Source organism: Pongo pygmaeus, chromosome 8 (genome assembly GCF_028885625.2).
Source record: "Pongo pygmaeus isolate AG05252 chromosome 8, NHGRI_mPonPyg2-v2.0_pri, whole genome shotgun sequence".
NCBI lineage: Eukaryota > Metazoa > Chordata > Mammalia > Primates > Hominidae > Pongo > Pongo pygmaeus.
Genome location: NC_072381.2, coordinates 348,847 through 361,203, shown reverse-complemented (window position 1 = coordinate 361,203; position 12,357 = coordinate 348,847). Strand labels below are relative to the sequence as shown.

Sequence of the window (12,357 nt, the reverse complement as noted above, 5' to 3'; positions counted from 1 at the left end):
CAAGCGATTCTCCTGCCTCAGCCTCCTGAGTAGCTGGGACTACAGGCACGCACCACCACCCCCAGCTAATTTTTTGTATGTTTAGTAGAGATGGGGTTTCACTGTGTTAGCCAGGATGTTCTCGATCTCCTGACCTTGTGATGTGCCCGCCTCGGCCTTCCAAAGTGCTGGGATCACAGGCGTGAGCCACCTCGCCCAGCTGTGACGTGTTTTAAAACCGCAAAAATCAGACCATTTTTTATGTTGCTTTGACTTCCTTTTTCCTCTGAGGTTTGTTTGGCTAGAAAGCTTCTGTGAGAAAATTGATCTTATTAATATATTTTATTGTATTTCAAAATAATTGACATTACACACAGACTGTAGGGGACTATTACAGGGATTAGGGAAGAGGAAGATGCGGAAGCTCTTCACTGTCTGGTCTTGATGGGATGATTGGATTTGGGCCACCATCTCCATGCAGGATGGTGGAAGATGGTGAAGGGCCTTGGAGTGTAGGACGACCTGGGCTCTAACTCCCAGCTCTAACTTATGTCACAGGCAGCAAAATCTTTAACTTCTGTGAGCCTTCACTTTCTGATCATTAACACGGCTGAGCCACCCAGCAGGTCTTGCTGGCCACATGCTGCACAGCAGAGGCTATGTCCAGCCGTGGAGATAGCCATGAATAAGGCAGGGCCTCGACCAGCAGAGGAATGCGCCGTGGTGCCTCTCCTACCTGTGGGACAGTGTGTTAGAGAGTGGGTCACACGAGAACCCCTTCCTGCATGACTTGCTGTTCAAATGCACTATTTCAATAGCTAGAGTTGCTAGGTCCTGGAGGACCAGCAGTTCTGAGTGAGGTTTACTCATTGAAAATGAGAACTCCAGTGAAAATGTCAGCCACTCACATTCCCCAGACACAACATAGCCCAGCTTGGTGACAGTCGTCGCCAGTCCTAAAAACAGCTTTGGGCCTTTGGGGCCAGGTATCGTGCATTTGTTGTTTTTTGGGTTTTGTTCTTCAAAATTTATTGAAGAGACAGGGTCTCACTCTGTTGTCCAGGCTGGAGTGCAGCGGTAATCATAGCTCACTGCAGCCTGGAACAACTGGGCTCAAGTGACCATCCCACCTTGGCTTCCTGAAGTGTTTTGGTTGCAGGTATGAGCCACTGCACCAGGCCAGCATACATTTCATGTGGCCTTATTGTCTTAAAGATGTCTTTGGGTGTCAGGCCCCATGCATTTAGTGCGGCTTTATTGTCTTGTAGGTATCCTTGGGTATGAAGTCCCGTGCATTCAGTGCAGCCCTGTTTTCTCCTGGGTGTCTCAGGGTGTCAGGTCTGACGCATTTAACACAGCCTTGTGTTTAGTGCGGCCCTGTTTTCTCACGGTGTCTTAGGGTGTCAGGTCCGATGTGTTTAACACAGCCTTGTGTTCACTGCAGCCCTGTTTTCTCACGGTGTCTTAGGGTGTCAGGTCTGACGCCTTTAACACAGCCTTGCGTTCAGTGCAGCCCTGTTTTCTCACGGTGTCTTAGGGTGTCAGGTCCGACGCATTTAACACAGCCTTGTGTTCAGTGCAGCCCTGTTTTCTCACGGTGTCTTAGGGTGTCAGGTCCGAGGCATTTAACACAGCCTTGCGTTCAGTGCAGCCCTGTTTTCTCATGGGTGTCTCAGGGTATCAGGTCCGATGCGTTTAACACAGACTTGCGTTCAGTGCAGCCCTGTTTTCTCACGGTGTCTGAGGGTGTCAGGTCCGATGCATTTAACACAGCCTTGTATTTTGCAGATGTCTCACGCAGCCACCAGTGCCTTCTGCCGTTCCATTAAGCTGCAGTGTGAACTTTACCCCTCTAGAGAAGTGGCCATCTGCCTGGACCCTTACTGTGGACTGGGATTTGTCCTCTGGTGCCTCTGCAGGTAAGATTCCTTTCTATATCTTTACATTAAAAAAAAATCATGCACCTTTCTCTCCAGACCTTAGACCCAGCCAGGCAACCTAAGCACTGCCCCCACCCCCCCCCCACCCCTGCCAGAGGAGGCCTGGGGCTGACTGCTGTCCCTCTACCTCTCCCTCTCCCTCTCCTGGTGGACTTGGCTCTCGGGGAAAGAGCAACACCTGGGGTGACTTTGACTTTCTGCAGCAGGGAAGGAGCATTTTGGAGAGCTGTCTGTTGCAGACCTTTATTTCTGACAATCAGAAGACTCCCAGGCTCCAGGCTTGGTTCTTAACGCCTGTAAAACCTGGCGATGGTGCTGGGCCTGGGTTCTCGCTGGGCCAGCAGGCATCGCAGGCTCTCACCTCCCTCAGGCTTCACCCCAGTTGTTACTGTAGGGCTTAGGCTGGGCAAGCCCAGAGGTGAGTCCACGAGGGCTGAGCGTTCCCTGGGGTGCGGCACTCTACCCAGCAGCCGGCTCAGAGCCTGGCTCACAACAGGTGCTCAGCAAGTATTTATGGGATGAATGAAGGACCAGAAAAACACGTGGATGTTTCTTGGCTTTTTTGTCTGATTATACATACATGTTCATTGTAGAAATTATAGAAAATATAAAGAAGAAAAGCCAGCAACAATCATACCACCTGATAAAGGATGTTACCAATAAATACCCACTATTACCATTGGGCATATAGTTTTTCAGAGTTCATTTTCTAATGGAGCATTTTCAAACATGTAAGCATAGAGCATGTCCAGTAATAAACACCTGTGACCGTCGTCCAGCTTCACGTGTCAGCATTTTAGCAGTTTTGTATTATCTGCCTGCTTTCCCCCGTTTTTTTTAAAATGGGTATTTTAAAGCTAACACGAACATAAAAATAATTTCACTCATAAATCTTCTTTACACATATTATTTTATGAATAAATATACGTTAATATATTTATAAAACTGAGATGCTACAGTATGAAATTGGTTATAATTTTCTCAAAATTTATAGTGGATCTTTCTTTTATCTTTTTTTTTTTTTTGAGACAGTCTCGCTCTGTCACCCAGGCTGAAGTGCAGTGCCACAATCTCAGCTCACTGCAACCGCTGCCTCCTGGGTTCCAGCAATTCTCATGTCTCAGCCTCCCAAATAGCTGCGATTACAGGTGCCTGCCATCATGCCGTGCTAATTTTTGTATTTTTAGTAGAGACAGGGTTTCACCATGTTGGCCAGGCTGGTCTTGAACTCCTGACCTCAAGTGATCTGCCCGCCTTGCCCTCGTGCGCCACCGCACCCAGTCAGATTTTTTTCTCCTGTCAACACTCTTCTGGAACAAATATTTTTAATGTATTACTAATATTTAATAGTATTAAGTTGGATTAAAATGTAATCCTATATTTTTGAAAAATACCGATATTCTAATTAGGACAATTCAGCTTCTTGAGAAAGCAGATAAAACTGAATAAATGAAATATTTAATGATTTTTGCCTCAATCCAAAATGTGATAACATTGTGAGTAAATTTTTTTTTCTTGGGAAATCGCTCAGAACATGGCCTTAGGTATACATGCCAAGCTGAAGGGCAGAGGCCTGTTCTGAACAACTGCGCTTGTAGGGTGACCGCATTTCATTTGGCAAAGTATACTAGTAAAACTGAAGCCAGCCGATGGAAGCCTCCTGTCTGCAGGCTTACCAAGCCTGGCTCCCCATGGAAACCAGAGAGAAGGTGTTTGTGGCAGGGAAAGTAAGTTCTCAATGTGAACCCACAATAACAATAGACTCTTTAAGGGTTTGTCCAGGTTGTGATGAACTTTAACAAACATCTTTCCTGCAAAATATTAATAACTCAGAAGTCATGAGATCACAGTATTCCGTTGATTGCCCTTGCAACAGTAAATAAATATAGCCATAAACCTTTCCATTAAAAAAAAATCTCTGTAGAAACAGATCCCAATGGACTTGCTTTAAAAAACGAAAAAAGCACTTGGGTCCTAGATGCACAATGACTAATACATAAGTTAGAAATAATAATGACTTCCCTTTCCCACGCAGTTCAGCAGGTCTGGGAAGAGAATCAGGCAGAAGAGGCCCTGGGGCTGTAAATTTGAGGAGGTCTCGTCCTCAGGCTGTGCTCCTAAGAGTGTAGTAGGGTGGGGAGCGTGTCTTGGTGTGGGCTGCCGCACAGGGTGCCCAAGCCCGCGTCGGAGGAGGGGAGTCCACAGAGGGGTGTCCTGGCGTGGGCTGTGGGAGCCAGGAAGGGTGCAGTGTGGGGTAGTCAGAGCTTGTTCTAAGAATTGGCAGCAGCAGAGGGAGATCGGCTTCGTGTGGGGAATTAGAAATCAGTGCGGCCAGGTGTCACTCAGTCATGGGGGTACGTTCCAGATGGGTGATTTCGTTGTGTAAACATGGAGTTTGCTTACACAGACCTGGCTGGTACAGCCTGACACACCCAGTCCACAGTCCTGTGCAGCGTGTTAGTGCACTGAATGCTGTGGGCAGTGGTAACGCGATGGTAAGTGGTCGTATGTTGAGACATATTTAAACACAGAAAAGGTACAGTACAAAGATGGTGTAAAAGGTGGGAGAAAAAAAAAAAAAAACAGCTGTGTAGGGCATTTCCCATGACTGGAGCTGGCAGGAGTGGAGGTTGCCCAGGTGAGTTGGCGAGTTGGTGAGTAAGTGGCACCTGAACGTGAGGCCAGGACACGACTGCACACTATTGTGGCCTCTAAATACCGGACACTTCAGCTACACCAAGTTTGTCAAAAATATTTTTAGTTCTTCAATAATAAATTAACCTTAGCTTACTGTAACTTTTTAACCTTAACAACGTTTTAATTTTTAAAATTTTTGACTCGTCTATAAAAACACTTAGCTTAAAACACAAACACATTATACAACTATACAAAAATAATTTATCTCCTTTATAAGCTGCTTTCTATTAAATTTTAAAAAACATTTGAAGCTTTTGTTAAAAACTAATACATACACGCACACACATCAGCCTAGGCCTCCACAACACACACGTGCACGCGCACACACACACACACACACACAGCTTCATAGGCCTCTACAACACACACATGCACACACACACGGCTGTCTAGGCCTCCACAGTACACACATACACACACGCACATCAGCCGAGGCCTCCACAACACACACACACACAGAGCTTCCTAGGCCTCTACAACACACACACACACACACACAGCTTCCTAGGCCTCTACAACACACGTGCACACACAGCTGCCTAGGCCTCCACAACACACACGCACACACACACACACACACACACACACACACACATTGGCCTATGCCTCCACAACACACACAGCTGCCTAGGCCTCCACAGAACACATATACACACACATCAGCCTAGGCCTCCACAACACACACACACACACATCGCCCTAGGCCTCCACCACACACTTGTGCACACACAGCTGCCTAGGCCTCCACCACACACTTGTGCACACATCAACCTAGGCCTCCACAACACACACACACACAGACACAGCTTCCTAGGCCTCCACAAGACACACACACACACACACACACAGAGCTGCCTAGGCCTCTACAACACACACACATCAGCCTAGGCCTCTACAACATACACACACACACACCAGTCTAGGCCTCCACAACACACACACGCACACACAGCTGGCTAGGCCTCCACAACACACACACAAACACACAGCTGCCTAGGCCTCCACAACACACGCATGCACACACGCACACACAGCTGCCTAGGCCTCCACAACACACACACACCAGTCTAGGCCTCCACAACACACACACACACACACACATGCCAGTCTAGGCCTCCACAACACACACACGCATACACACACACACACACACACACACCCCCCCCAGTCTAGGCCTCCACAACACACACACGCACACACAGCTGCCTAGGCCTCCACAACACACACACACACACACACACACACACACTGGCCTAGGCCTCCACCACACACTCGTGCACACACAGACAGCTGCCTAGGCCTCCACCACACATACACACACCAGTCTAGGCCTCCACAGCGCACACATGCACACACAGCTGCCTAGGCCTCCATAACACACACACACACACACACACTCACACACAGCTTCCTAGCCCTCCACAGGGCCAGGGTGTTCAGTGTCACTGTCTGCCCCGCCACCTCTTGTCCCACTGGAGGGCCTTCAGGGACAATACGCACACGGAGCCGTCACCTCCTAGGATAACAATACCTTCTCCTGGAAGACCCTCCTGAAGGACCCACCAAGGCTGTCTTACAATTTACTTTCTTTTTTATAAGTAGGAGGATGCTGTAAAATAGCAAAGTACAGTAAATTCATAAACCAGTAACACAGTTGTTTGTCATCATGGTTAAGTATTAGGTTGTGTACATAATTGTATGTGCTCATCAAAAACCTAATCCACCATGCCCAAGTAGGCTTCGTCTCCAAGATGCAAGGTTGTATCATATGCAAATCAAAAAATGTGATTCATCGTGTAAACAGAACTGAAGACATGATTGTATGTGCAGTGCTTTTATATGACTGGCAGCACAGGTTTGTTTAGACCAGTTACCACCACCAACGCAAGTAATGTGGTGTGCTGCAACATCTCTAGGCAGTAGAAATTTTTCAGCTTCATTACAGTCTCATGAGACCACCATCATACATGGACCCATCCTTGACCAAAGCATCGCTATCCTGGGACCTCAGGGATGCTAATTTTTAAATTTTTTTTAGAGACGGCGTCTTGCCATGTTGCCCCGGCTGGTCTTGAACTCCTGGGCTCAAGCCATCCTCCCACCTCAGCCTCCCAAAGTGCTGGAATTATAGGCATGAACCACCACACCTAGCCTATGAAAACTTTTTTTTTTAGTTAGCCGGGTGTAGTGGTGTGTGCCTGTGGTCCCAACTACTTGGGAGGCTGAGGTGGAGGATCACTTGAGCCTGGGTGGTTGAGGTTGCAGTGAGCTGAGATCACACCACTGCACTCTAGCCTGGGTGACAGAAGGAGACCCTGTCTCAAGAATAAAGATTGCAACAGATTGTAACACTTTGAGTAAAATAGGAAATTTTCCAACTATTCAGATACATAGATGAACAAATGGAAAGCTTGATGAGAAGTGAGGATTTCTATAGTAGCCATCCACGAAATAGTTAAAGGAAAGAGAGGCTTCACGGTGGAAAAGCCTGAACAAGGTGGTCCAGGCATCACCTCAGTGATGGTGAAGCCCGTAGCACATGGCGGGTGGGATGAGGAGAGCCGCATCCGCGATACTCCTGCCAAAGATGCCTGCCCTGGATCTCCCCATGTGGAAACACCAGCCCCCAAGTTAGGGGACTGACTGGACAACGCACCTGCCTAGAATATTCCCAAAGCCTGGTGTTGTGAGAGTCACGGAAACATCCAGAAACTCGCTCTGGGCAGAGGGAAGCTGACAGCCGACCACTTACTCGCAGTGTGCCTGTGCAAACTGGACCTTTTTGCTACAGAGGATGTAATTGGGGATGGCTGGAGAAACTTGAATAGGGTCTGAGCTGGGACAGAAGGAATGTGTTGGTTTCTGATTTTGATGGCTTAGTTGTTGATGGAGGAAAATAGACTTGTTTGTTGGAAATCCCCCCTGAAATGTCTGGGATTAGGCATCAGGTCAGTGATTCACCATTAGATAATCGAAGGAGAAAAAATTATTTTAAATGTACTTGTAACTTTTCTATAACTTTGTGATTATTTGAAAGTTAAGTAACACAAATAATTTGTGTCCTCATCCTAAAGCTTTCTTCTGTCATAGAGGATTGTTTATCTGAGACATATGAATATATTGGTATTGTTTCAAAATATTTTTTAAGATTACACCTGTTTTTAAAAATTGTGTCAGATAGCCCGTATTCATGTATTGGAAGATTCAATATTATTAAAATGGTAGTTCTCCCCACATTGCTTTATAGGTTCAATGTAATACCTATCAAAATCTTGGCAGGCTATTTTTTGGGGGTTTTGGGGGGCAGAAATTGATAATATCCTAAAGGAAATATAAAGGACCCACAATAGTCAAAGCAGTTTTAAAATAGGATAACAAAATTGGAGAATTCAGAACTTCTCATTCCTGATTTCAAAAATATTGCAAAGCTACAGTAACCAAAACAATGTGGTACTGGCATAGAGATAGACTGAGATAGACTGATTATATATGAGAAACAGAATTGAGAGTCCAGAAATAAACCCTTATATTTATGGTCAAATAATTTTTTAATAGAGTTACCCAAGCAATTCAATGAAGAAAAGAGTTTTTCAACAACAGATGCTGGGAAATTCGGAAATTCACATGAAAAGGAAAAAAGATTAAATCTTGACTCAACATCATATACCTAAGTTAGTTCAGGTGGATCATAGATCTTAATGTAAGAGCGAAAATTATAAAAATTTTAGAAAACACAGGAGTAAATTTTCATAATCTTGGTTAGGCACAGAGTTCACCAAAGGTACACTACATAAATACTGATAAATTGGACTTGAACAAAATTTAAAAGTTTTGTATATCAAAAGACACAATTAAGTAGAAAGACAAGCCATAGTCTGGGAAAAAAAATATTTGCAAATTATAAATCTCATGAAGCACTTCTAAGCACCTATGTAATAAATTTTTTTTCTCTCTTTTTTTTTTTTTTTGAGACAGTCTTGCTCTGTCACCCAGGCTGGAGTGCAGTGGCTTGATCTCACCTTACTGCCACCTCTGCCTCCAAGGTTCAAGTGATTCTCCTGCCTCAGCCTCCCAAGTAGCTGGAACTACAGGCATGCACCACCACACCTGGCTAATTTTTTTGTATTTTTAGTAGAGACAGTGTTTCGCCATGTTGTCCAGGCTGGTCTTGAACTCCTCACCTCAAGTAATCTGCCCGCTTCAGCCTCCCAAAGTCCTGGGATTACAGGCGTGAGCCACTGCACCCAGCCTATGTGATAAACACTCAAAACTCAAACAAGACAAGCAACATAAACACGGGCAAGAGATCTGAATAGATATCTCACCAGAAGAAAACGTACAAATGGCCAACAAGGACGTGAAAAGTTACTTAGCATTAATTAGGGAAATGTAAATTAAAACCACAGTGAGATGCCACTTCACACTCACTAGAATGCTGTCACCGAAAACACAGGAAATAAAGTTGGAGAGCTCGTGTTTTCTGACTTCAAAACTTACACTGCAAAGCAACAGTAGCCAAGAAGGTGGAAAAACGAATTCTTATACATTGATAGTGGGAATGTAAAATGGGGAAGCCACTGTTTGGCATGATCTTAATTAAACAGACTTGCTGCATGACCCAGCAGCTGCACTCCTAGGAGAAGGGAAAGCGAACGTCCACTCAGAGACTTGGTGTAAGTTACCTGGAACCTCAGTCAACACAAGGAAACAATCCAGGTGTCCGCTAGCAGGTGAACAAACAGGTGACGCCTGCCACGTCCACACGGTGGATGCTTCTGCGCAGGATGAGCTCAGAAGCACCTGCTGAGGGAGGGAAGCGTGGATGTGTGGTAGGCAGTGTCCAGAAAAGGCAAATTTGTAAAAACAAAGTAGAGTGATGACTGGGGCTAGGGCTGGAAATGGGACTGACTGCAGATGGACACGGGATCCCTTTCATGTGATGGGAATGTTCTAGAGTAGTGACCATTTTACAACTCTTCAATTTTACTAAAAGCCATTTAATTCTGTGCTTAAAATGAGTGAAACTTAGGGTATGCAAACTATACCTAAATAAAGCCGATGGGTGTTTTAAAAAGAATAGGCTGGGCGCGGTGGCTCATGCCTGTAATCCCAGCACTTTGGGAGGCCAAGGTGGGTGGATCGCTTGAAGTCAGGAGTTCGAGACCAGCCTGGCCAACATGGTGAAACCTCGTCTCTACTAGAAATACAAAAATTAGCCTGGCGTGGTGGCACACGCCTGTCATCCCAGCTACTCAGGAGCGTGAGGCAGGAGAATCACTTGAACCCAGGAGGCGGAGGTTGCATTGAGCCAAGAACGCACCACTGCACTCCAGCCTGGGTGACAGAGTGAGACTCTGTCTCATCAACAGCAAAAAATAATAAAGTGCTTCACTGCAGTAACTGAAGTGTGTAGGGAGACCCTGGGCTGGATGGCATGCCTGCTGGCAGAGAGGGTATGACCCAGGACCCCCAGGTGAGGTGAACCTGTCTTGTTGAATTCCCAAGTTAGGAGAGTTTTCAGTTGTTGGTATGTTTTGTCAGGTTAATAATCGAAATCATCAAATTGCTAATGTGCAAATGTATATGACTTACCAAAATGTCTATTTTTATTCTTTTTGAAGTTAAGATCTAAAGAACAGCTCAGGTTCCCAACATTCTCAGAGAATAATGTCTTGAGAATAAGCAACCTGCTCTTAAGTAGGTTTGTCTTGTCCATAGCAGAATTTATTGCCAGTGCCAAAAATCAATTTTGGCTAATACAGCAATTAATCAACATTTTTCGGTCGTATTGAGTGAGGTAAGGGCAAGTAGGAAATCATGAGTTGGGTTGTCTATTTGTTTCTGCTGTCAATATTTGTGTTTTCTTAATGTTAACTTCTTATTTATGGGGATGAGGAGGGAGGTGAAACTATATTTAGTTTTCACAAGTATATTTGAAATTCTCTAGCCAGGAATTCACACTGGGTGCCCAAGCCCGTTTGTGTGCTGACAGTTCTGACAGAGCAAATCATTAATGCTGATGTGTATTTTTGAGGAAGCCACTTCCAGGGACACTTAGAAATGGTTAAAATGACTTTGGGAGTCCAAGGCAGGAGGATTGCCTAAACCTAAGAGTTCAAGACCAGCCTGGGCAACATAGTGAGACCCCATCTCCACAAAAAATGTTTTAAGTTAGCCAGTCCTGGTGATATGTGCCTCTAGTCCTAGTCCTGGTGGTACGTGCCTGTAGTCCCAGTCCTGGTGGTACGTGCCTGTAGTCCCAGTCCTGGTGGTACGTGCCTCTAGTCCCAGATACTTGGGAAGTGGGAGGATCACTTGAGCCCATGAGGTCAGGGCTGCAGTGAGCTGTGATCACACCACTGCACTCTAGCCTGGGTGACAAAGTAAGACTCTGTCTCAGGAAAAAAAAAAAAAAATGGTTAATATGGTAAATGTTATGTTACATATGTTTTATCACAATAGAATTTTTAAAACTAGGACGAAATGGCCAGTTTACAGCAGAGTAATAATTCGAGGCCTGATATTCACCCCTTATGTGCCTAACCCTGTTCTCAAAGGATTAAACCCTTGAAAAGGTCACTATTTGCTATAAAGTCATCCCTCGGTGTCCACAGAGGAGATAGGTTCTGGGACCCCTGCAGATACCAAAGAGCGAGGATGCTCAAGTCCCTGATATAAAATGGCATCGTACGAGCACATCACCTATGCACTTCCTTTCTCATGTTTTAAATAATTTCTGGATTACTTGTAATACCTAACACAATGTAAATGCTGTGTAAATAGTTGTACTATGTTGTTTAGTCACTAATGACAAGAAAATCTACAAGTTAGGTATAGATGCAGATTTTTTCATGAATATCTTTGATTCATGGTTGAAGCCAGGGGTGAGGAACCCACAGACACAGAGGGCTATGTGTCCTTTTGAAAAGAATAAATCAAGCTTTGGATAGAGAATGAGGAAAGAAATGGAAAATTGCCCAAAAACGACTTTGTCACATTTGCTGAAGAGTAGTTTTTCATACTAAGGGTCCCATTTGAAATAAATTTTGTTAGCCAACCTAACTTCCTTACATTTCTTTAGTTGGATTCTCTTATAAACAATTATGAAAATTTTTAAATGAGATTGGCCACATTAAAGAACTGGCTTTAGTATTATAGCATAGTAGTTAACAAGGCCTAACTCGTTATCGTTAATCATAGTGCTATTTCACTGATAAAATTTTGTGTAGGCCTCTTGTGGCAGCTCATGTCTATAATCCTAGCACTTTGGGAGGCCAAGACAGGAGGAGTGCTTGAAGCCAGGAGTTTGAGACCAGCCTGGGCAACTTGATGAAACCCTATCTCTACAAAAAAAAAAAAAAAAATTAGCCAGGCATAGTGTTGTGCATCTGTAGTCCCAGCTACTCAGGGGCTGAGGTGGGAGGATGGCCTCAGCTTGAAAGGCAGAGGTTATAGTGAACCCAGATCACACCACTGCACTCCAGTCTAGGCGACAGAGTGAGACCCTGTCTCAAAAAAAAAAAACAACCAAATTGTGTAGGTTGGGCGTGGTGGCTCATGCCTGTAATCCCAACACTTTGGGAGGCCCAGGCACATCTTACATGGCCACAGCAGGAACAAGAGAGGATTGCTTGAGCCCAGAAGTTCAAGACAAGCCCAGGCAACATAGTGAGACCCTACCACTGGAAAAAAAAAAAAAAAAAAAAACACGGTGGTGCGCACCTGTGGTCCTACCGACTCA

The 12,357-nt window shown here is 45.0% G+C and overlaps 1 protein-coding gene across 6 annotated transcripts in view; it reads left to right on the top strand.

Annotated features, from left to right (window-relative positions):
• DIP2C (disco interacting protein 2 homolog C) overlaps window positions 1–12,357 on the top strand; it is a 405,817-nt gene that overhangs the window by 338,574 nt on the left and 54,886 nt on the right. For all 6 annotated transcript variants that reach the window (XR_010127367.1, XM_054437227.2, XM_054437226.2 and 3 more), the window contains one exon: window positions 1,768–1,898. Coding sequence is in view for 5 of the 6 variants with exons in the window: in XM_054437227.2 (XP_054293202.1) it covers window positions 1,768–1,898 (131 nt within the window). In the remaining variant the exon portion in view is untranslated. The remainder of the gene's footprint in view (window positions 1–1,767; window positions 1,899–12,357) is intronic.